This window comes from Mercenaria mercenaria, chromosome 11, assembly GCF_021730395.1.
Source record: "Mercenaria mercenaria strain notata chromosome 11, MADL_Memer_1, whole genome shotgun sequence".
Classification (NCBI taxonomy): Eukaryota; Metazoa; Mollusca; class Bivalvia; order Venerida; family Veneridae; genus Mercenaria; species Mercenaria mercenaria.
This window is the reverse complement of record NC_069371.1, coordinates 29,252,489-29,279,325: the sequence shown is the minus strand read 5'-3', so window position 1 is coordinate 29,279,325 and position 26,837 is coordinate 29,252,489. Positions and strand designations below refer to the sequence as shown.

Sequence of the window (26,837 nt, the reverse complement as noted above, 5' to 3'; positions counted from 1 at the left end):
ATGAGCATTAACATGATCTTGTGAGTATTTATGACTGTTGGCACATTTTCTGGCATTGCTACGTTCAGACAGTTTTAACAGTAGTGAAATCATAGAGAACAAAATATTCCGTCTATATCTGGGCTCTATCTAATGTATGGAAACAGTTTAATATTGAACACGAAATCTGGATTCACCTAGCAACTACTTTCAAGTGGAGAATCCCGACCCAATAAGGATCTGAAGCAGACACTTTTTTGTAAACATAAGACTCGCAGTCTCTGAACTACGTATAGCTTTCATGTGTGTAGGATTCGTGCTTCAGTAGAAATACTGGAACGGACCGAGACGGGCTTAGAAGCATAAATATCTTCCTTATTAAGTGATAAGTTCCGTCACTGTTTTCACTTCTTTTCCTTTCTCCACAGTGAAAATCTGTCTAGCAAGTACTTGGACGAGGTAACGTCTTGTGAAATACTATCAAGAGATGACTGTCAGATGTTTTTGTAGTTTAGAAAGCTTTTTAATGTACATGTGATCCGAAATTATTGACAAAGACCTCTTCATTTTAACTGTAAGGTTAGAAACAATATAATCATTTCATTAAGTCCTGTTTCGTTATTTTCTTATTTGAAAGCGTATGCGCTTGAATATCGAATGTTTCTACTTGATACTCATTCATACTTCTGTTGAAAATAAGAGTTGAAAGATTTCCGAAAGTGGCACCACTTTAAATGACGTCAAGAATGCAAACTTGACTGATTAGCTTTGTTCGCTCGATATCTTTAGAGACAGGATTGCGACGTCATTGCATGCAACGGCAATTAGTCAATGAATGTGTCATAAATATGATACCATCCACGAAATTTAGAAAATCTGTTAAATGTAGAGTTTCTGATTACTTAAAATAAGTAATTATTTTAGAGAGTCAAGATCTGACTTTTATTTTTACGCACTTCTGATCATTTTGGGAAGTAGCAACATGTGAATATTCTTGGCAATTGTATTTGGGAGGGAGGGGATGAAGGGATTGGGATTAGCGCCACACGGCAGGCACTGTAATACTATAGTAAAACTATCGACCTTCCGTAAGCTAGCTTGGTGGCTTTCTTACTTGAAGAACGCTAAATTAAGACTATCATCATCAAGACGGTAGACTAGCTTGTGATGAAACCTAGGGTCAAACGTACCAAGCATGTTTATACGTTGTTTTGACCAACTTATCATGACATGTAATTTTTCATGTTAAAAATGTTTTACCCGAAATAAATCAATTTACAAACGTAACACATTTTTACGCATAGTAACAAAAGTAATTAGTTATAATGTTGATTCTAATATCGTTCATAAACAGTCCTTCCTTTTAACATAGATATTAAGTTATACAGCCTTCAGTTTACTTCTTTCCCCAGATGTCAACTATAAACATCAAAGGTCTAAAAAATGTAACCTGTAATATCCCAGAAATTAAAGTGGGTTTATCTGATTTTATCGGCATTAATGCAGGTCTGCCGTGTATGAATGTGAATTTAGTTGTATCCAAACCGTAACACAACTGATACATATGGCTTACATGGAAGAAAAGACATTTTTAAACATGAATCAATTTATATACAAACAGGCCCGGGTCCAGGACCGGGCCGAGGGGCCGTGCCTCCCCGTTCCCTACCCCCATCCGCCCCAGTTGGCTGAAAAGTTACTATACTCATCAAAGTTGCACCCAAATATTTGGGCATAGGAAGAATACGTTCTAAAAATTTAGAAAACTGCATCAGAGGCCACCATGTCACGCCTTTATTTCAAAATGTTCCTGGGGGAAACCACTGATACCTGGGGATATAGCCATGCCGTACCTCAAAATGTAGACGAAAATATGTATTAGAGGCCACCATTTCATACCTATGTTTCAAAAATTTCCAGGGGGAGACCCGTACCTACACCCCACTCGTCACTATGCGCCTCGCCGGAAACAAATTTGTTCTCAATTGGTGTCCCCTATTCAAGTTTGGAGTTATGCTTGTTTAAATAAGACTGCTTTGTAAATTGTATTCCAGTTGCTTCTCTTGCCGTTGTGTTGTTACTATAAAGATAACCAAGTAATGCTCTTTCATTTGATTTTCTATTCTGTCTTATAGATTCTGATATTATATAGTGATTTGATACTCGGCATGGTTATTAAACGATGTAAGTATTCTTGGAATAATTTCAGATGACCCTTATTGTAACAGAACAATTGACCGTTGGGGCGGATGCTGGCCAGACACATTTCCAGGACAGATTGCAAAGATTAAATGTCCTGATATAGTAACTTTTGATAAAAACGGTAAACTATTCTTTTGAAAAAAATTTAAGTCATTTTAAGGAAAATGTAAAAAGTTGCTTTAATCAAATTACAAATTCTTAGAGTAGTATGAGACAGACTGCAATAGCAATTGTTGACTCATGTTTAGGCCATACGTATTGTGCAGTAAAAGCAATACCTTTTTTTACATGGAATTATATTTCGATGAAATATATTCATTTCAAGAAATATGTTTTATGTTGTATAGATGTCATTCAGTGCATCTCTATGCGTTTATATCTATGATGTGACAACAGTATACTCTACTTCCGAGTTAGTTGTTAGAACGTCAAGGTGTTTTCCTCAATATAGATACTAACTAACAATATTAACTTTAATTCTGCTCAATTACAGCCTTTGCCTACAGAGAGTGTACGAATAATGGAACGTGGTACAAAAATCCTGACACAGGAAACACTTGGGCAAACTATTCTTTGTGTTCACGGACTGTACAAGTAAGTTAAGTCTACTACATATTCATACAATAGCAAACAATATATTCTACTTGTCTTTGTAGGTATTTGTCGCTGTCAACAATGAATCTGAATTTCTTTTACTTAGCAGAATATTATTTACATATATTCAAGGTAAATGCTATTTAAGAGAATGTTAATCCTATATATATATATACACCATAAATGAATAAAATGACAACACAAAGACAATGTGAGTGTAGTTATGTCTAGTGGCAAAACAATGTAATATCTATGTACGAGGGATGTTCGAAATGAATTGCTTATTTCTATCTAGAGACTTCAAATTTCAAGTTAGGCCAAAAGGGCTAATTTCATGCCCTCGAAGTACTACCCGTGGCTAGAAATGCAAAGTTTTAGCCGATGTATCCACTTCTTGAAGGCGTCACGGTACGCTGATTTGGGCACAGTAATAAGGTACTGATGAATGGCAGATCCAATTGCCTGTCGGGACTGGTATTTCCGCCCAGCAAGGAATGATTTCAATTTCGGAAACAAAAAGAAAGCACATGGGGCAAGGTCTTGGGAATACGGGGGGTGAGGCAAAACAGTTACTTTTTCTTTCTTCAAAAACGCCGTAACTATTGCGGAGGTATGAACGGGGGCATTGTCATGTAGAAGACGGACATGTTTAAAACCAGTGGCAGGGCGTCGTTTCTGACAATACTTTTTCAGTTTCTTCAGTACTACGTCTTTGTAGTACTTTCCGGTGATGCTTTTGCCCTTTTACACCGGCACTTTTATTGCGACTCCTTCACCAGAGAAGAAGATTGCATACAAAACCTTCTTTGCACTCAAAGAACGTTTGGCAATTATTGGGCGTTTGCTGTGGTAAGTGGCCCAGATCTTATTGCTAACCTTTCTGACGGGCTCAAAATAATGGACCCAGGTTTCATCACCTGTGACGACATTGGCAAACTGCTTTTTGTCATATTTTGGAAACATTTGAAGCAGTTTTTTTGTTACTTTAACCCGTTGCCTCTTTTGCTCATCAGTCAACAGATGTGGCACCCATCTAGCAGACATCTTTCTGACTTTCAAATGCTTTTTCAAAATAAGGCGAACCGTTGATAGTGATATGCCTACCTTTCGTGCAATATCACGAACTCTAAATCTGGCATCTCCTTCAATGATTTTCTTTATTTTTGAAACGATTTCTTTACGAGATGCAGATTTTGGCCTACCTGATTTCGGTGCATTTTTGATGGACTCTACACCAGACTCAGATTTCTTTTTCCACCGCCGAACTGTGTCATAAGACACACAAGAAGGTCCATAAGCAGTAGAAAGTTCAGTGATCAGCTGATTCAAAGAACAACCAAGTTTTGAGCGAGCTTTGATGTAAGCCCGTTTTTCATCTTTCTTGTCGACGCTTCTACCAACCATTTTTACTACAGTGGTCAATGACTGCGTGTATTCAAATGGCAAATGTTATGTCTTATACTTAGTCTAACATGTACATTTATACACCGTTGTGTAGGTATTGAATAACCCTATACAGGTAGGTATTGATTTTTATCGTGGATATCGAGCTAGAGGACAATAAGCAATTCATATCGAGCACTCCTCGTATAATATTGCACTCTCAGAATACTGGCGAACAGTAAATTTTGTTTTGTTGTTGTGCTAAACATCACACCGATGCAATTATAGGTCATATGGCGACTTTCTAGCATTGCATGGCCAAATAAGATCCCAGATATCGCTTTGAGCATTATTTCAGGCATGCAATGGCCTCCTCATATGAAACAATTCCTCACCCTTAACGAGGTTTCGAACCTACAGGGGCGAAGGGTAAATGACAAGAAGTCAGCAACCTTGATATTTCGATCGCGAAGACCCTTCAATGAACACCGGTCCAAGAATGCACAGACAATTGTGCTGCCTAATATTTTGAATTAATCAGAAATTATATTTTCCCACTTCTGTATTACATTTCTAAAAGACTCTAAATCCCAATAGATTGTAAATTTCTCATTTTGAGATTTAGATATCGACATAAACGAATAAGCGAATTGTAAGAAATAATTAAGAATGACATTGCGACTGCATTTTGTAATGGAATTTAATACAATACGTCGTCCGCTTTCCTTTTTTTTGTCGCGCTTTCTGATTTAATTCAGTTTTAACAGGAAATGTGTACGCGGCCTGGTAGTGCTGTCGGAAGAGTACTGGAATGGCGTTCAAAATCTGGATGTAAATCTTGGTCATGCTATGCATATTTTCATCCCGTGACATTTGGAGCCCAATGTAAATTTAAAAATGTTTTTTTTTTCAAATTTATTCTAGCGGAAAGGTTTTTCTATAGTTTTGCATATTTATAGATTGATGTACCACAAGTTAAGATAGAAAAGAAAACAAATAGGTACTCGTGCTAGAAACAAAACTTACATGTTTTAATAAAGCAAGTGCAAACAGTTATTTAGTAATACTTAAAAGTGCATTGGGATGTTATAGTTTTTACATCACAATTAATGAAACCACTACAACTATGCAGAAAAAGTCAACACAGAAAAAGTGCTCTTGAGAAATGTCAAAAATATCTGAAACTGAAAAAAAAACATCCTAAAGATATGAAAAATCTAGGGAAGTTTTCTAAATTTTGGATTATATAAGAGATAACGCTAGTACAGAAAATATTAAATCAATAAAATAATATCAACCCGTGCTTGTTTTCAAGAAAAATTACAAAATGTTCACCCCATCCCCAAAAGTAATATTTTCATCATCCCACCCACCTAAAAAATTAAGATCATTGTTTCTTTCTTACACAACGAATTGCACTATGTAATAAACAGTATCGTTACGGTAATTAATTTTCTTACACTTATTAATAAATGATTGTCATAAGCTGAATAATACTCCTACAAGCCTCATGGTTAAATACTTTTGGAGATAGAAACTTTAAGGCTCTTTACGCATATTTGACTAATTCAAGGGCCATTACTCTTGGCTAACTGAGTAAATTCCCAAACAAAACTCTAGGAGCAAAACTCCACATGCGGAATAACATTCATGACCCTAGATCAAATATATTTTGGGATACGTGCGACACAAACTTTCAGGACCTTTACGCATATTTTTGACAAAGTCAAGGGCCATAAATCTGGTTAAACTGATTGAAAACTCAAATAAATCCGGTGCACAACTTCAAATGCTTAATTATAAGTGACAAGCCATGACAAAATGGTCCCAAATGACATTTTATGGAAACTGAGTTTTTCACATATTCTGAACTGTACATGTGTCCTTAAACATAAATTCAAAATTTTAGACCTGCATCTTTTAAAATAACAAAATTATTGCATTTTTTGTACAATAACTCCCCATTGCAAACTTGCATTTTCTGTATAATGACAATGACAAATAATAAATTCATTTGCTTTTATCATATATTTTAATTTCTATTTTGGCCATCAATATCAAAAGTATTTAACATGAATTAGCACAGTTGATAATCCCTTTCTTCCCTATAAATATGCTATTTATATAAAAAAAACTGTCACAATTCATGTTTCCAGGGAAACAAAATACAAATTGCTTTAAATGTCAATTTTTAACAGACATTTTATTACATTTGATACTAAAAATGTAAATTTATAAAATGTATATAGTTCTCTAGAAAACTAGAATTTGTAAATTTTTCTGATTTATATTAAATCAAAAATATCTAAAAGCATTCCATCAATATCTAATATTTGTAATGTGTCATTCAACTTAAGATGTACTTAGATCATTGCTCAATGACTGTAAATTGAAAATCAAAAGTATCAGATAAGTGGATGATTATTTTAACATTAAATTGTTAACATTATTATAATAAAAGTCATATAAGTCGTATGAAAGCAGATAAAACTTAATACTCAAGTTCTGTTTCCATGGCAACAAAATTTTTTTATAAAAAAAGAATTTATTTTAACATCTATTTCCTTCATTTTTTTACATAAATTTTCAAGTAAAAGTATCATTTCAAAATATTCTTCCTGGATGGTAGCTTTTTTCAATTTATATAGTTGCATAAAAAATATCTTCACTAAAAAATTTTAACATTTGGTAATTACTTCAAATGTAAAAATCATCAGATGATCAATAAATATATTAACTTTGCTTATGTTAAATCATGTGTATTAGAGCTCCATTCATAATTTTATGTCATGCAGTACTAAACTGTAGATTTGAAAATCTTCCAGTGTCTTTTAGGAATTTCACATTTAATACTGTGTTCAGCTTTACATACATACATGTGTCTATATTTAACCAATGCATACTACTGCTGACACCATAATGTAAGCATTTGTTCATATTCCCAATATGGAATTTTGGTCTAGTACACCTTTAAAATTCAAAAACACTTTCAAGTTAATTAAAATTTCAGAAAGTACCAAATGAGCTAAGCCTTTCTCTGTATTACTTTAAATGTTTAAACACTTTTTTCCCTTCATTTTGTTTTACATGGACTGAGTTCTCAATTTTAATGGCTTTGGCACTGCAAATTTTGAGGGATACATTGTTGTTGCTGCAAAGGGGTGCTATTTCATTATAAGGTACAACTGTCGACTGGGATCCCGCTCCGGAATGGTAATACGGTTGGAGAATTGCGTCATCCAACACCTGCATAAAATATTAATCTCTGTCTCTGTTGTTGAAGTTTAACTTCAAGAAACTATACCAAATCACGCAGAAGACATTCTGTAATAATAAATGTATCAAATATTAAGACAAAGAACACTAAAAACCTTTTTTTCATTTCCCTTTAAAAACAGCTGTCCATGCTCACACATAATTACATTAAATTACATTTTAGAATTTTATTATGTAATGACAACCTCTTTTCATCAAAATTTTCAACCACTGCACATATTTTACATCAAGTAAGGGCGATTTATTTTTGATCTCGTTTTAAAAATAGTTCTTTAACCTGGATAAGAAAAAAAAAAGTTATTGTATTACAATTATGTTATTTCTGTTGAACTGGCTTCAGTGAGCTACAAACTCTTTAACAACAAAAAAGAAACAGAAAATGTGCATCTTATATAAATGGCCTATTACAGACATGAACTCTGCAGCAAGTTTTATCAATACTGATTATTATAAAAAAACTGCTTAAAAAGGTGACAAGCCAAATATACCTAAACAGTTCAGGACTGAATTCTGCAAGCCAGGCATCCATCAGGTTGTACTCCAAGTCAATCATGTAGATCCATCGTAACAAGCCACATTCAACTGAAATAAGGGTATATTTAAAAAATGAATTCTTAGACAATAACTTTTAAGTAGTAATAGTGTAGTCCTTAGAATATAACATAGCATCACCTTATTACAACAATTAAATACCAGCTACACATTTGAATTTTTTGATACAATATGTTATGCAAGTATGCAATATTCAGATTGTAAATCAATGTTTATCAGTGGAGATATGATGTTTCATTTACATAAAATTATGCACATTATATATATAAACTGGAAACCAGTGACTCTCCAAACTGAAGTGTATGATCACACTGTGAAATTAAATATTTCAACATCAAGTTCTGTGAGCTTTAAATATTTCTTTATTTTTTGGAAATTCTTACCTTATTAGAACACTTTTCTTATTTTGTCCAATATAATTGTCCATATGTAATGAAACCTTCTTTTATCCATAGCCATGATGCTCCTCTTCCAACAGCAGTACTGTACTTTTCATACACTAGGTAGAAAATCTGAGAGCCTTAAAAACAAGAACAGTTTATGAGAAATGTATCAAAATCCTGATCAAAATAGGGTGAATCAACACTGACCAAAAATGTCCATCATTTCTTATAGATACTGCTTGACAAAAACTTGCATTCATCAAAATTTAATTGAATTCTGATTTACAGTGCTTATTATACAGCATCTTTATTATAAACCAATGCAGTATTTTCAACCCCCTTTCAGGGATTTACAAAAAGTTCAGTGAAAAAAAAAAAAAAAAAAAAACAAGCAAAGAAATTAATAGTAAAATCAAGTCTTAAAAACACAACTTCCTTTGGATAATTTCACTTAACAAAATTTCTGTTATTAAGGTGTCACTGTAAATTTAAACGTAAAATGTGCACTGTAGGTTTGTAGCTTTTATTTGTAGAGCCATGGTTGTTTTGAAGATTGTGGAATTTAAGTTAGTGATACTGCAGTATATAGAATTTCATATTTAAAATTGATATTGAAAAAAAAATGCATTTGAGAAATCAATACTGACACTGATATGAAATGTAAACACTAACTTTAAATATTATACCTGCATGAGAACTCACAGCAACTCCACTTGCTGAGCATTGTATGTCTACAGTACTTGTTGAGCACAGTCAAAACTGCAGTGAACCTTTATATCTCATACTGCTGGAGGTTGTCCTGAAAAATATAAACAAAGAAATTTTCATTTATTTAGTAGCCTACCAGCATGCTGTCTGTCAGTACTGACAGTAGTGAGAATGAAAAAAGCATTGTAAATTGCATGTATATTTTTTAAAGAAATTTTCAAGGTCTATTTTAGTTGCTATTACAACAAAAAGTGACAATAAAACAATTTAAATCACTTTTCCTGTGTTATTGTACTTTTCTTTTCTAATTGTCATAGATTCTACTGTATGTGCATAAATTAATAATTAATGACCATGTAATTATTCACCAGTTCACATCTGTGACAGTTAAAGAAAATGTACAATATTTCTGTTTATTTACAATTTCTGGATAGAAAATTTCCTACAGAATGTACTTAATATAGTAGATGCCTGACAGTCTTGGCTGCAAGTATATTCTGCCATCATGAAAATTTACAAATATACAGAAAAAAATATTAAAAGTATTTGACAGCAGACAGTCAAATCGAAATGTCAACACGGTCATTTTTCGCTGCCAAGTTGTATCTTCGATACACCAACAAAAGAAGCGGTCTGTCCATTCTTTTTTTACTTAACTTACGAATAAATCTATGATGAAAATAAACACTTACCATAACAACCAATAAGTCCGCCATGTACTTTAAATATCCGCGTATATTCAGAGCAATAACTACATGTTTTCTCTGACCCAGTTTCACACATGTATACTGGTTGGGAAACAGTTTCCGGACAGGACCAGTTTCCGGACACATGTAATATCCGCTTTATTTCGTTGTTATTCATAATTGTTTCATCTAGATCATTTAGATGTTTGTTCTTCATGTCTACAACAAACCACTATTTTATAAGGCTGTATAATGTTTGGGTTTTTGATGATAACTCACCTGCGTTTAAAAAACAACTTCTTGTCTTAACGGGGCATGAAGATAGCATTGCGCATGCACAGTAGTTCACATATGCCGAGGTATCAAGTGGGGAAGAAATAATCAAACTACATAATGATTGTCTGCTGATAACATGTTCTACTTTTGATTTCACGCTAAAAGTTACGTAAGATGCAGGGCTGTCGATTTTTGCACTAATTTTATTCTATATCTATTGGAATTATCAAGAATTCTTATAAGACGAAATTCGAGTTTTTTGTAGTCAGCCTAGGTTTGCTTTCGTAGCTGCTATTGAACGTCGGGTTATTTTTCATGTGCAATTTTGAAGAGATGAATGATATAGAAATGTGTAGAAATAGTTTAATTCCTTATTTTGATATCAAATTAACAACAAAACACCGTCAAAATATTTGTCCGGATACTGGTGTACCTGACGGGAAAAATAACTTATTTTAGTGACCCCATTTGAGGCCCCATGAAACCCAAATTTTACGTCACAGCGCGATGCTGATTACAACATCGGATGTGGAAGGAGCTGAAGTTTGTGCAGTGTGGGTTTCATTTATATCAAATATTTTTTAGGGAATAATGGAGCCGAAATATGAAAATGTGTCCGGAAAATGGTTACCAACCAGGACACCGTTAATGGCGTGTAGATTTCAAAGGGAAACAATTCGCTAATTCACTCATTATTTGTGATATTTCAATACTACATTGTATTGCGATAACTAAATGTTGAACCGTTTAAACTTAAAAATGTGTCATTTGGGATAAAAATGTCATGGCGGGACACATATTCTTGTATAGTTTCATGGCTCTAAGCCATACACTTTTTGAGATACATTCGACACAAATGTTTAAACTGTTCATATACATTTTTACTGTCAAGGGCCACAACTCTGGCCTTACTGCTTGAAATCCAAAATAAAACCCAAGGTGCACAACTTCACATGCTGATTAAAAATCCTGTGACGTTTAATGACTCTAAGTCAAATACTTTTTGAGATATTCATAACAGAAATTCGTACGGACAAGGGCAAATCTAAGTGTCCACACCTGTAAAAAAACAAAAATGAAGAAAAAAACACAATAACTTTAGGGGTTGGGGCGGGGTACAAAAAATAAAACGACATTTTGAGCCGGTCACATTTGAACTTGAAGGTGATACAATACGATTTTCCGAAATTTTATGTGACCATAAGTCGGCTGAATCATTACTCGAGGAAATAGTTTCACTTGGCTGTCCTAAATGTTTTCGATTCGTGCAAGATGATTTCTTGAACACACACATCCCACTACAAATACTCCCTTAAAACACTATCATACCAATAACTTCAAAAGGCAACATTTGTACGACCCAAATTGTCAATATATATATTTTGCGCAAGGATGTTGCATATCTGAGAACTATGCACTTTCGGCGACGAATCGTTAATATTGCTTACTGTGGTTATCTCTTGCTGCGCGATATAGTTGCGCACAAAATATTGTGATGAACTACTTTAATTCTCTCTGCCATAAGACATTTTAGTACGAATCAAGATTTACTCTGAAAATTCGAAGTTGATTCTCAAACTGCCTTGTAGCTCTGTCGTCTTGCATTGGAACGGTATTTCGAGGTTCACCATTTCAGTCCAGCTACACATTTATCTTAGTTGAATATTAATCTGGTTCAAGTATATTTTACTAGACTAAGAAATGATTCGAACTAATAGAAATATAAACAATATCATTTTGATAATGAGCGGAGCTAAGGAAAACGGAACGTTAGTGCTAGTATCAATTTCATTTTACGACCATGAAAACAATGCAGTAATGGGATGCCGCAATTAGCTAGCATATAATTTACACAACTTTACGATGTCCCTCTAGACAACATACGCGTAAAGAGCTTTCTAAATTGTAAGCAAACGTTAATAGCTAGTAAATTAACCTTATTCCACAAAATAAGAATGATATTTATTGATGCTTTACGATTAACAGAGAAATGAAACGGAGGGTTTTCTTGATGTTAGTACCTTTTCGATACATTTCCTTTTAATTTCTTTTCATTTAGGTTCTGTAGAGAAAATTCGATCTAATATGTTTTAGCTAAACTGCGGACAGTGTTTTATATCAATGGTTGATTGGAAGTAGCAGAGCTATGCATTTATTTAGGTCGGTATAGGAGAACCTTCTCGAGTGTTATCTTATAATTCTTTCAGGTGTCAAATTTATTATGGCATAAGATCATATTTTAAAACATAACATAGGCAGTAAAAATAAGTACATTTTAGCTAAAAAAACTATGACATAGGAAATAAATTATTTAAATATTAAGGTTATATATTGCACACTATCTAATGACCTGGAATGACCCATTAACGAGATACAAGTCGCTTATTTCCAATGGGGTCCCTAAGATACGACTGGTGATTGGCTGATAAATATCTTTACAGGAATAAATAGCGATTGACCGATACATATTCTTTCAGGTGTAAATGGCAATTGGCCGACATACAAAATATCGCGGAAGACTTATCTAAGAAGAGTCGTATACATTTTGGAAATATCTTAAGAAAATGCGTTTTACAAATAATTTAAAGAAATTGTGTTTGCTGCAAAATTTTAGACCGTATTTCAAAATTTGTAAATGTCGACAAAGACAGATGGAAAATTATCACAATAGAAAACGATATATGGAAATTGTGCTTAGTGTAGTTTATGCAATTTGAAACATTTTTCTGAAGGTCCTTGAACTGACTAAATACACAATCGGAAAATTTCTGAAAGTGTAAAATATAATGTCATCAAAAGCTTTTAACTCTGGCTTCGCAGACATACTAAAACAAGAGTATAAAATTATGTTTAATGATGGATAGTGCAATAAACGCAGAGTTATTTTGATTAAAGTACCAACCACACTGGTACATTTCAGACCGTTTTTTAGCAAATTTCAAACACTGTATGTGATAGTTGCTAACCGCATAATTTACAACGGAATTATAGGAAACACTTCCAAAATACAACACGATAATTTGTTCGTTGGAGTTGTGTAAGTTTTTTTCGTTTGGGTCAACTTTCCCGCAAACTATAAGAGCTATACGTTAGGCGGTAATAAATATATCGGCTATAAATTTCTATATTAGAACACAAATATTTAATTTTTATCAGCATTTCCAGCCTTTCGCTCCCAGCGAGACAACCTTTGTCTTAAGGGCTGTCTGTAGGCAATCAAAACAACAAAAATATGAGCTGAAATAACATTGAGCACGGAAACACTGGTCACGTGACTCAGGGCTAACATGACGAAGGAAGATATCAAAATATTAAAACGTTCACTTCCTTTTTTACCAAGCAGTTTTGGCACAAACTTTGAAGTGTATGAAATTGGTAAAAATCATCCAAATATATTCCTCTTTACAATTAAGCACCTATTTATCTGGCATGAAAATGGCAAACACTAGATTAGAAAATGGTGCTATTTGCTAATATAGACTACATTTGAGTGGACCACGGAGAAATATAACATCAGGCGAATACTAATTGCACATATCATGAGTACTATAAAAGCAATATTTTTTTATAAGTATAACCTTGAAAACTATTATTATGAGGGGGTTATGATGGTCAAGAACCTTAACTCTCGCTTGTTTTGAGTCATAATTATTACCCTTTTTGTACACAAATACTTGGCATTTCATGATTAACATTTTGGTTTAGGTCCATTGTACTTTGAGCGCGTACGCCCATAGACAGGCTGAATCAAACCAAGCCTGCAACATTTTTATTTTTGTCGTGTTGAATGACTTGTGGAGTTTCATCTTTTTCTAATTTATACAATAAAGATAAAGTTTGGAAATTTATTACACTGGTTTATCATTATTTTGCGTTCCGACATGTATTTTTAAATTATCAGAATTATGGCCCTTAATATACATAGGAAATTTGTAATTCTTATTTTTTTTTGTATATATCCACTTTCTTAAGCACAATAGCTATGGCACTTTACTTATTTTTTGTTCATGGCCAATAGAAGAGGAAGAAAGGCAAGAACTACACTCATAGACATTTATAATCGGTCACCTATGATTTTCATATATTTCTTAAGAATACGCTGAAAATAAAACAATAAAGTATACCATCAATATTCACAACTCCCCGACATCGGCTACGCATCAAAATGATGTATCTCTGAATGACACCTTGTGCGATATTCTGCCATTTGTTAATGGCGTCATTTTCAAGGTCATGTAGATTCAATTGCTGTGGCAAACGTTGAATTCTTCTTTTGAGCAACTCCTAAATGATATTAATTTGACAAAGAGAAAGTGTGAATTTGAAAAGTGTGGGGGTTGATATTCAAACTGCTGTTGTTACATAACACATGCAAATCATAGGTGGCCGATTATAAATGTGTATGCGTGTATACATTTGTTTATTTCAAGCAATTACAGATGAGCGTTGGTCTCCGTAGGTGGCGTGCTATTTGAGGCAGTCGGCATTCAGATGATGTGATGATGGTCACGTTTAAAAATATTCTTATAATTCAAACTAAACAGAATATTTTATACCATTTAAAATGATGAAACACAATATTTAGTCCACTACTTATACACAATCTACTTGTATATATTTATTTGTTGTTTATCGCAATAAGTTTTGTGTAGCATCAAATTACATGACTTTGACAAAGGTGCTTGTCAACACGCCATGAGTCTTATTAGAAATATTGAAAATATCTGCACAACTTTCTTAGATTTGTTTCTTTGATTCACCGTAAAACCCAACTCACTCACTAGATTTGTTTCTCGAGTTTAATGTAACATTGCAAGAATGGATGGGTGAAACCGCCAACCTTCCGTAAGTCACCTTGATGACCTCGTTATATGAAAGAATTCTACGCCTCAGATGAGGTTTCGAATTGACAGTAGTGAAAAGCAAGTGGTTAACAACATTTAAAGATCAAAGTTCGATTTTATGAAATTCTGTTTTTATGTTTAAGTAATGAGTGAACCGTTGAGACAAAATTTTATACGTAATGCTATGCAGTTGTATAAATTACAATGCTAGTGATACATAGGATTTTATAAATATTCACGATGGCTTTGCGAAGAAAGCCAGCTTTACTCATGTGTAGTTCTAGCCTAAAATATTGAACACTTTGTGTATTTCTCATTCATTACTCAATGCTCGAAAGTCGCCATATGCTCTAGTCTGCGTTTAGTGTCTTAAAACATACAATAAACTACAAAACAACATTACGGAATCAGCGCTGTTTAAGATTAAGATCAATACACAACCAGTTTTTCTTTCTACTAAAAAGCGATCCCTTATTCATATCATTTTTATATTTGATTTATCTGTTCTCTCTTGTAGATTACAAATGACATTAATTACATCTATATATTCATCGGAGGATTCTCTTTGTCTTTACTCATGCTTATTATCTCCCTCGGTATCTTCTTACGGTTCAAGTAAGTCTTTACATTTTCAGTCAACAGTTCGTGTTATCATTTATTTCATTTGATATATCTTATTCTTATGAGAATTATGATTGGTGGAAGCTATTCAGCATTATGGCATTTGCTTTATCATGAAAGAAGATTTATCAAGTATAGATTTATAATGTTCCTTCAAGAATCCATGATACATTTTTAAATGCTGTCGTTTACGAGTCATTACATTTTAGAAAGAAGATGCAGTTGCTTGTTCTCAATGTAAATTTTCACAAATTTTAATGACACCTGTTTAAATCACCTATTGTAATCAGCTTTACTTTTTCGTTCTATTTGTAGACAATTGCGATGCGACAGAATTACAATTCACAAGAACCTATTTCTTTCCTATACATTCACGGGCACTTCGTGGATCATGTATTATGTTCTCGCTGCATTAAATGGAAACGTTATGCTGTCAAATCCGGTAAGAGCATTTAAAAGCAGTAATCTCTACTTTCAGGTTCAACAGAGTTATTAAATTCTTTAACCTTTACCCTGCTAAATATCTATAATGAACTTGTCCATCTTCCAATTTGGACAGTACCAATAACTATTGAAAGGGGTGCTTACCAAAAAGATAATGTCTGAATAGCGAACAGTGCAGATCATGATCAAACTGCACGGATGTGCAGGCTGATCATGAACTACACTGGTCGCAAAGGCAGAACCAATCGTGTCCATCATGGTAAGGGTTAAATTAGAAGGGATAAATCAAGTTTTTAGTTTATTACAAACAAGTCTTTTTTCAGCTCACGAATTGCTATAGAAAGTTACCCTTACAAAATATGAATGATAATTCTGATACAAAAGGAAAACAGAGGCAATAACTATGAGATCTGACGGGTGCTATAAAAGCAATATTTTGTATGCTCTCATCTTAACTTGAATATCTCATTTGTTGGGTAATTTTGAGAAAGAGTCGCGTGTCGTTAAATCTTTGACGCTAACAATTTGTGTTTATAATTACCTCAGCGAACAAATTACTTTTCTGTAAATAAAATAAGAGTTAATATAATTGTAAATAAAGCTTTTAAGAATGTACCGGTACATTCAAATTCAAAATATTTGGAGCGTATATTGCTATGTGTCTCTGAAATTGCTTTTCTTCAAATAGCTGCTTTTTTCTAATTGTTCTGTTGCTGTTTTCTGTTTTATTTCATTCAAAATCCATAAAGAGTTTTTAAGGATTGTTTTTATGAATTACAGTTATTTTTCAGCTATTAAATTGTCATTTGATGATTTCATCACTCAAAATCTGCGCATTAGGTCTCTACTGAAGAAATATGAACACGATCAAAAATGTATCTCGAAATGAGTTAAATCAGGCAAACGCCATCTGCAGTGTGGCGAGAAAAATATTCCCCTGTGCTTTTATTGACGCTAACGCATCATTAGCGTAATCTATAGCTTGTGTTAGTGGCAAAATTAATGTAGTGACCAAATTTAATTTTCGAAGGTGATTTTGAAGCCTTGTCAAGTACACTCCTCTCATTAATAGAGAGTCAGCAGAAAATTCATTTTGACAATACCCAGACTGTACAGAAAATCACAGAGGTTTATTGACCTACTGTAAACTTCCAAGTGATATAGAAGAAAATGCTTCTTACTTGGGTTGTTAAAAAATGAAGTAGACTTTTTCCCTAGCTTCGATATGCTTCCATGCTTTACGTGAATGTAATCATCCTGGTATTAGAAGTTATGCTTGCTCGAACACAGTCACTAAATGGATCCGGCGAAATGTGATATATATTTCAACGACTTTAACGAAGTCGCGAATTTCTTTCATTAGCTTTACATGAATTCATCTTCAAAGTTATTACTTTTGTATGCAATACCAAACATTTTTGTTCGTCTAAAATACTGCAAACTATCACAACAATTATGTAAAGCAGAGGAGGCAGTGTTTGATTTATCAGTGGGCCATGCATTTACGTTTAACTGAACGTCTAGCCATTGATTGTTTATTTTCGCCCTCTGCTGTGTAAGTAACACTCGATTTTCTCGAACACAGTTCGTACGACTTTAAGTCTATGGCATAGACAACAGAAATTTCAAGAGCACCCGCTTCATTGATTTATAAACTTCAGACAGTGTTTGCATAAGTCTTTTCAAAACATAGCAAAAAAACGTTTTCCATTCCCATCCGTCCGAAATTCGCCAAAATTTCAAGACGAGTCTCTAATTAATTCCTTTTGGTTATTTGGTTAGCATGCACACTCGTTATTATAACCGGGATTGGTTTAAGCCAATACATTTTCCGCTAAACGCTAAAAGAGTTATATGACACGATCAAACAAGGACATACGTGGATGGCTTTAACACTATACAGCTTTTGACAGCAAACGTCTACGTTAGTTTTGAACAGCCCTCGTACTTTGGAATGATTTTCTGTACAGATATGGTTTTATTGTAATTAAACAAGACACTGCGATTTAGCTACACATATTCAGTTGATTAATATGTGTGTGTGCTCTTGTTTGTTTGTTTGTTTTTTATATAGTTTAAGAAACCAGAATCATACTGCTGCCTGTAATTTCATTATCAGGTTTGGTGCCAGGTGCTACACGTCGTATGTCAGTATTTCGTAGTGTGTAATTTCCTTTGGATGTTTTGTGAAGGCTTGTACCTCAACACAATTATGGTGTATGCCTTTAATTCTGGAAAAATGCTAATTATTGCATGTTATTTCATAGGATGGGGTAAGTATAAGTCGACATTCTTACAATTAAGCAAACAATGCTCAGTCCTCTAAACAGAAAAAAAATGAATGAACATTTATGTATGTTTAGCGAAAGTATAGCCATATTTGTTCAACTTAATATATCTAAGAGGTTTTATTATTTGTTTTCACGTTATTTATGACATCATTTTACTTCTTACCTGTGCTTTACAGTTCCCTTAAATGAAAATTGCTTTCGGAATTATGTTACCTTGTCTCTGAGTAAGATGATACATTTCAAATGACACCTAATCTTAATTTGATTTTACATTTAGGAGTACCAGCAGTGTTAGCAACTGTATATGCGCTAATTAGAGGTAGTGATGATTCATCGGCTGTAGAGTAAGACACTTTTAAAATGATTTCACTACATTAAAAATCGGGGAGCAAAGTTTCAACGAAATGAGTCTATTTAATCATAGTTACATACTATTTGTTTGTGGTTTTACATTAAAACTTATTGTGTGTCTCTTTCTTTAAATTGCTCTCGTACATTTTGTAATACATGAAAAACAGTAGTTGTCATATATAAGTAAATCTGGTGATGCAGTCATAAGGGACTGAATATAGTTTTGAGCTATTTTGCTGTCATTTTACCTATTGATAAATGCATGTCACCGATTTATTCTATTTTAACACTAAAGGATTAAAAGTGGTTACATCGGTTATACTAGCGGTGTTTCAAACACATTGTTTTGCTGCTGCTTTCCAGTTAAACGACATAACTACAATGTATGTCGACTCTTAAAAATCAAATAAATTATGTTGCGAGTGAGTATGCATTTTTTTATTGAAAGAGAAAACAGTAATTTAATGAAGAATGCACATTTTATCGTTTCTCAATTTTGATAATTGCCTTGAAGCCCACGATTTTATATCACTATTGTTTTTTTTCTAATTTAAAGTCGGATGATTATCAGGAAACTCCAAACACAACAACCGCAGAAGCAATTAAACTCGTCTAAAACCAAATGTAAAAACGACTTGAAAAACAATTGAATACTAATGAAAATGTAATGCATTTACGGATTTGATGTTGATCTTAATAACATCTTTTAGGAAGTTACTAATTATAATAGAATTTAATCATAAAAGACGGCAATAAACGTTTTAATTTTAATGTGGTGTCAAGAGATGACTTAAATCTGTTTCTAGCAAATACTGCTGGGCTTGCTTTTTATCATGCATAAAGCTTTTTTATGCGCTGGTATGCACTATTATACTTTGTTATTTTAGCCAGTTTAAACCTCAACTAAGTTTAAATATCTTGAGAGGGTTGTCAAATTGTCAAATGTATCTATAAGGAGAGGAGATAAACGATAGTTTTTGATTATTTTGAGGTAGAAACATATGACATGCTATGTAACATGTAAATTCTTTCTTGTCGCATTGGGTAGATGGAATTAAATGATGTCTCCGAAACAGGTTAGAGGCATAGCTATTTAAGATCTGCGCGAGGAATTCACGCATGATCATAATGGAAGCACTGCTCACTACTGCTACTGTATATGTAGGTTGGATATTCCTGAATTTCCTCAACAGATGTGTAACATTTATTAAAGATCCTTTGAATATGCACTTTAATTGATATCTTTCTGTTGAGAGTTTGAGTGAGCATGTTGAAATTGGCCAAGCAATGTGCAGATAACATTGGAGAATACTAGTTTTATTTCTAAATTAATAAGTTTTGCCTTGGAAATATAAATTTCTATGCATTATTTAATGTTCGATTTATATGTGTAATTTTGCCTATTACCTTTGAAACAAATAAAGCCTCAGTAATACATACATATTTTCCATTTACAGGTGTTGGATAAATGAAAGCAATCTACAATGGATTATGTACGGGCCAATAGTTCTTTCACTTTCTGTGAGTTTATTTAAACAAAACACTTAAGCAGTTACGTAATATGCAAATTGGAAAGTATTAGTACAATCATTGACAATATTGTCAAACTTTTGGTGGGTATAGGACTTTATTTAATTCTACTCTAGAAACAGATGCATTTATATCGGCAAAAATTGAAATTGCTTGAAGTTATTTATCAAAAATCTTAACCGATATTGTACTAACTTAAAGATAATATAATGCTATACAAAAAATCTTTTATACTTATGTCAACATACAAATGGATGACAACAAAGTAAATGGTATTTTTTCTACGAATGGCGTAACGGTTGTAGTTTACAAATAACATGCACACTTTTTTCTTACACAGATCAACGTGATTTTCTTAGCCAACATAGTTCGACTGTTGGTAACCAAATTACGCCAAATGCCGGATGCCGATCAGACAAGGTAAACGGATGAAATATGCTCTGAATCTACCGCAAATAGTATGAAGATATGATGATTATCAGATATGAAAATGAGTTTTATTTGCTAAAGTAATTTTCTACAATGAAGATATTTTCAGTTTCAGATAATCATTTATTTCAATATACTTCAATCTACAATGTTCAATATCTAGATGTCTTATGCACCAGATGTGCAGTTTGAACCTGAATTACTTCACCGTCCGTGACGTTTCTGTCATATATAAAATGACAACATTTTCTGCTAAATGATTTCAAGACAAAAAGTATTTTGTTTCTTTTTTAGAAAAGCTACACGCGCAACACTTATACTGATTCCCTTATTAGGTTTGCAATACCTTCTGTTTCCCGTTCGACCGGAAGCTGGTTCGTCTTTTGAAAATGTGTACCATATAGCAACTGCGCTGTTAATTTCTCTACAGGTATTTCTAAAACCTACATGTTACTAATGACAACTACATACTTCCTTGCGTTCAACCTATCTAATGCCCGTCGTCTGCACTTGTATATCTTAAGTAAGGAACATCCTGTTAGTTTCAAAGGAGGAAATAGTCCAAATATTTTTCAACTTAATCTAAATTAATGCAACAAATAATGAAAGTGTATGCAGGGTTTTTGATTTGTTTTCCCACAAATGGTTAGTTTTTTACTTCTTTTAACTATAACATTTATTAATTTACCAAAGTAGAAAGAAAAAAATCTTTAACTTTAAACTGCCTGCTGACGTTAACCATGCTATGATTGCAATTCTTTTTCTTATACTCTTTAACATAACGTCAACCCGCCAGCTTAGCTCAACAGGGAGAGCGCAGATCTACGGATCGCGGTATCGTGATTTCGATTCCCGAGCATGGTGTATGATCTCGGGCCATGATGATTTGATAAAAGACATTGTGTCTGAACTCATTGGTCCTCCACCTCTAACTTGCATGGCAAAATTGGGAATAACTTGCGAAAATCCGGTTTGTATTGGTACAGATTCCAGGAACACTGGTTAAGTTAACTGCCCGCCATTACATATTAACTGAAATACTGAAAAACTGCATTAAACCTAAAAGGAACAAAACAAAACACACAATTTTGCGCGTAATTGCGAATTGAAGAAACGCATTAAACCTTAAAAGTGATATTCGTGTTATATTTTTACAGGGTGCGTTTGTGTCTATGATGTATTGCTTTTGTAATAGTGAGGTAAGTTTCATAACGTCTGATACTTAATGGGTTTGTTGTTGCAAAAAGTACGATTTTGCTAGTTTTTCAGAAATACTCTTATCATGTTCAACAAGGAAACTGCTCCTTGTAAATATTTTATTGTACTTACATTGATCAGAAGATTTTAGTTGTCCGTTGGAACGCAAGACAAATGCTTACAGGGTGTTGTAGGCAAAGACAGAATGACTCGCTAACAGCATGCCATTGCATATGTCTTACCATTACATGTACTTTGATTACATGTTGCATACTTTTCAAATAAAATATTTATAAAAGGTCATGGTGGCTGTTGAACCCATAAACGGTCAGGAGGCAAGCTTTTCCCGAACAATGTATACGTAAATGATCTGTTTTGGATCAAAGTACTCAATGGTGAGCTAATGAGTCTCTTACGCATAGCTTGTAAGTTTAAAACAAATCTCTGACAACTGTGTCAGGGAGTCAACTCTTTGGCTCAGTGGTTAGAGCATTGGACGTTATTCCCTGCGACCTGGGCTCGAATCCCGCCTCAGGCACTTGGGATTTTTCATCATGAATTCTTTCCTCTTCTGTTTCTGTTACGCTCTTAAGTCGTACGATACAGCTCTTAACATCGACATACTTTACATTATTAACAGAATAGATGTCACATTTCTTTCGAAATCTTTATGTATCATACAAAGAATATACTTTACCTTAAATTCCCATAAGCGTTAGGAAATGGGTACGATTTCTTCAGTAACCACGCGGTATGGTCCTTTTCATATCCGAAATGGCCCGTTTCATATTGTATAGACATTATAGCAACATTGTATGAACAATTCACATGTCCCTCAACGTATTAGTGATCGTATGAAGTTAACACAGAATGTATCAATATAATAGCAGCGCAATCACAAAAATGTTCGATAAAAGTACCCGAGCTATAACTTTCAGCTTGTAACGTTGTGTATACTTCAAATCGTAAGCTTTGAAAGTGTACAAGTGTTCAATTGAGCGACATAGACTCTACAGTTTACCTTTATTGTTGCATTTCTTGGCATTTGATAATGCTTTAAGTTTTTTTCTAGCACGCTTAAACGTTTAAAGTAAATCGCATTTTATGTCACTTCTAGATTGTAATTTCTTCGAATTACTACCAATAACTGACAAATATTTATATTGATAATCATATTATCAATATCTTGAACGCTTCTATCGAAAGTAAGCATATTTGTCGAAGTCTGTGCTCAGTTGAAAGTTTATAATAGATGATAACGAATTATGAAATGTGAAAAACAGTTACTGAAGATTCCGTGGCAATTACTAGTTACTTCTTAAGGTTTAGACATAGATTCAATCAGGAAACACAAATATTTCATTATATATGTCCTTATTGACGAGTAAAAGCTACTCCGAAGCTTTTGACATAAGATCTTTTCCTCATGGAATATGTACTTTCTACGAGAGCGAATAAAAGTTGGTAATATATTTCACGTCCAATTTGTTGATGAAAGTATAAAATACATGTATTAGATGTATATAATAAGCTGGAAGACATTTTATGAAAAATAAGTATATGTGTCTACCAAGTTTATGAAAATGACGGTAACTGTAGCTAGAGACGGTTAAAACACATAATGCTTACAAGTTACAACAAAGGGTCGGAATGAAATACTCTCTAATTAACAGTGATGTATATTGAAATTGTTTGATTATACTGTATTCTGCTTTCAAAACTATATATCGATACGGGAAATTTCAACGAATACTTAAACTCAAATCTGGACAATATCTTTCTTTCACTGAATAGTTATTGTCTTTTTCTTCTAGGTCCTACAACTATTAAAACGTAGATGGAACCAGCATAGATTAATGCACTCTGGAAAATTGACGTCTACTCATGTAACAACTTATACCACTATGGACCCGACGACACACGCCACTGCCACATACTGTAGCACAGGTAAACTCAATGTAAGTTCAAGATGTCTTCATGGATTTTACACATATCATAGCATGTATAACGAGTATATGAAATGATTTGATGTATATAGTGGAATTATATTACAGAATATAAACCACATAAGCTATTTCAAAACGTTCGTTAAGTTTCATGATTATATGTTAGTTCCATTTTTAGACAATCAGTATCTAGGTTTGGAATAATTGCATTTACATGTTCAGTGTTGCATAGAGTAAGGTACTTAAGAATTTTGCGGTTTATGGCACAACATGCATCAAAATTTTAGTTTTATTTCTTTCATTTGCAGGAACCTGCAGTAGAACTGTCCAAAATTGACGGTAGAGTTTGAGATTTTAAAGAAAATTATCCTGCCATCTACCTCCTAGATAATTGTCAGTAAACTGAAGAGGCGATATCAAATATGATGAAAAATGTGACATATAGAATGTGAAAATGGTCAGTCTGAAGTTAAATTGTTTAGCAAGTCGTCTAGTAATGACCAAGAAGCGTATAATGTTTGTTATGATCAAATGTAAGATGAAAGCGTTTATAAAAGAAGAAGGCAATCAATAATTGTGTCAAACAACAGCGCAACAGAGAAAAATCAGAAAGTTCTTAAACGAAAGCATTAACCAAACAGCTTAAGTCGGGACTCAATAGTGTCTTACTGAGTCGCGCGGTAGTAGATATATTAAAGAAAAGACATACAGACATGTTCATTATTTGTGTGGCAAAAGTACATTATGAATGATTATATTCACTTAGTGTGCGTTATCTTGTACAAATATTTTTACCCGCAAGCTCTGTTAAAGTCTAGCGAAATATTTTTTTATTTAAACCTGTGTTGACTCTATAAGATCAAAGTCACAGGCTCAGGTACATGCCGACAAATATTCCTCTACAGTTCATATCATTATGTCATTTACTTTTCGGATACTAGCAGCTCGAAATTCCAACAATGTGCCTAAAAGTAGGTCAAGCAAACTAAAAACAGACAAGGTTCAATTACGAACATGAGAATGCTCATGAGAAGCAAACTACAACGCCTCTCATTTCCTGGCCTTTCTCGGGTCTAAGTGACATGTCTGTTCTCTTCCTAATTAATTCTGAGATGGCAAACAAGGTGTCCAACTTTACACTGTGTCTATCGTTTTTAAGACACTAATTTAAGATAATATACATAGAACGTCTTATTAGGAGCTGATTTATGGAAGCAATATCTAATCGTCGATAAAGCGGACTTACAATATACAAAGTTTTGTTTATTCGTACGGTCTTAAAGAATAGATTTGCGTGCGTTGGAGCGTGTTTTTGTACGTGTGTGTTTACATGCGTGCGTGCCTGCTGTTGTATATTTGTGTATGCGCGCGTGCGTGCTTGTGTGTGTGTGTGCAGTTCGGTATCTACTTGTAGCAGTGAACACGATGTCCATCTTTATAGTACGACCTTACTGGAATATGACGCCGTAGACACGTGACATGACACTTCACCAAGCCCTTTTATACTGCAACTGGGAGGAGCAGTCAGATAACTATCTACCAAGGCAGGAGGCCACTTGTAATAGTTTTCACGTTTTTGAGCAATGTAACGAACCCACAACCTCCCACACTCAAAGCTGGCGTTCTACCACTGAACTTCATAGGCGGTTAAAACAGGTTAGAGAGCAAATGATTGGCTCAATCTTAATAACGATTTACCTGTGACTGTATGCTACAATATATGTACTTGTAAGTGACGTACCTTTTGAGAACAACAAACACCAATACTGCCACGATCTAATTAAAATCTGGAAAGTAGATCCCTCAGAAGCACCTAGAACAAGGCAAACAGTGAAATTTGCAGACTCGGTTTGATTGAGTCTGTTCATGAGCAGTAATGTAAAATGCAACACTGCCCACGCCCTCTAGCACCGGCTTAAGCAGTATTCAATCTTCAAATCTAAATGAGTTGAAATCAATGATCCCGAAGGACCAGAAAATATAACAACACAGATGAAGTCGGGGCGACATTTTACGGCCGCCACACAGCACTTGACACCCGCTGTTGTGAAGTAAATAAAATCTGGAAAGTAGATCCTTCGGAAGCACCGAGAACAAGGCAAACAGTGAAAATTGCTGACTCGGTTTGATTGAGTCTGTTCATGAGCAGTAATGTAAAATGCAACACTGCCCACGCCCTCTAGCACCGGCTTCAGCAGTATTCAATCTTCAAATCTAAATGAGTTGAAATCAATGATCCCGAAGGACCAGAAAATATAACAACACTGAGATGAAGTCGGGGCGACTTTTACGGCCGCCACACAGCACTTGACACCCACTGTTGTGAAGTAAATAAAATCTGGAAAGTAGATCCCTCGGAAGCACCGAGAACAAGGCAAACAGTGAAAATTGCAGACTCGGTTTGATTGAGTCTGTTCATGAGCAGTAATGTAAAATGCAACACTGCCCACGCCCTCTAGCCTTACTGACCATATAACAACATCAAGTAATCTTAAAACATGTCTAAAACAATGCGAGAAACAACAATTTCAAAACATAGATAATAAATATGTTTAAAATATAGACCTTGCAGAGATTAAGTAATATTAAGTCGACCTTATACATCTCAAAACTGTCGACAAAGAACGTACAGAAACAGCCTGACGATTTTACATTATGCGTTATCAGGAAGGGCCAGAAAATATAACAACACTGAGATGAAGTCGGGGCGACTTTTTACGGCCGCCACACAGCACTTGACACCCACTGTTGTGAAGTAAATAAAATCTGGAAAGTAGATCCCTCGGAAGCACCGAGAACAAGGCAAACAGTGAAAATTGCAGACTCGGTTTGATTGAGTCTGTTCATGAGCAGTAATGTAAAATGCAACACTGCCCACGCCCTCTAGGCCTTACTGACCATATAACAAACAGTCAAGTAATCTTAAAACCATGTCTAAAACAAAATGCGAGAAACAACAATTTTCAAAACATTAGGATAATAAATATGTTTAAAATATAGACCTTGCAGAGATTAAGTAATATTAAGTCGACTCTTATACATCTCAAAAACTTGTCGACAAAGAACGTACAGAAACAGCCTGACGATTTTACATTATGCGTTATCAGGAAAGTATTGAAAGGAACTTGCCCTAATTAACCTAGAC

General features: G+C 34.0%; 1 protein-coding gene and 1 long non-coding RNA gene across 2 annotated transcripts in view; one reads left to right on the top strand and one right to left on the bottom strand.

Moving 5' to 3' along the window:
• LOC123532298 (calcitonin gene-related peptide type 1 receptor-like) overlaps positions 1-24,944 on the top strand; it is a 97,086-nt gene extending 72,142 nt beyond the window's left edge. The window contains exons 3-14 of the mRNA XM_045313703.2: positions 2,189-2,302; positions 2,675-2,775; positions 15,401-15,498; positions 15,820-15,946; positions 18,068-18,221; positions 18,517-18,583; positions 20,048-20,111; positions 20,461-20,540; positions 20,844-20,979; positions 21,707-21,748; positions 23,561-23,704; positions 24,001-24,944. Coding sequence (XP_045169638.2) covers positions 2,189-2,302; positions 2,675-2,775; positions 15,401-15,498; positions 15,820-15,946; positions 18,068-18,221; positions 18,517-18,583; positions 20,048-20,111; positions 20,461-20,540; positions 20,844-20,979; positions 21,707-21,748; positions 23,561-23,704; positions 24,001-24,042 — 1,169 coding nt within the window. The 3' untranslated portion in view covers positions 24,043-24,944. The remainder of the gene's footprint in view (positions 1-2,188; positions 2,303-2,674; positions 2,776-15,400; positions 15,499-15,819; positions 15,947-18,067; positions 18,222-18,516; positions 18,584-20,047; positions 20,112-20,460; positions 20,541-20,843; positions 20,980-21,706; positions 21,749-23,560; positions 23,705-24,000) is intronic.
• LOC123526581 (uncharacterized) lies at positions 8,158-9,890 on the bottom strand. The gene is made up of 3 exons (XR_008365973.1): positions 9,770-9,890; positions 9,056-9,168; positions 8,158-8,506 (listed from the first exon to the last, which is right to left on the bottom strand). It is a non-coding gene; the product is annotated as an uncharacterized LOC123526581 (long non-coding RNA).
• Positions 24,945-26,837: the final 1,893 nt, after the last annotated feature.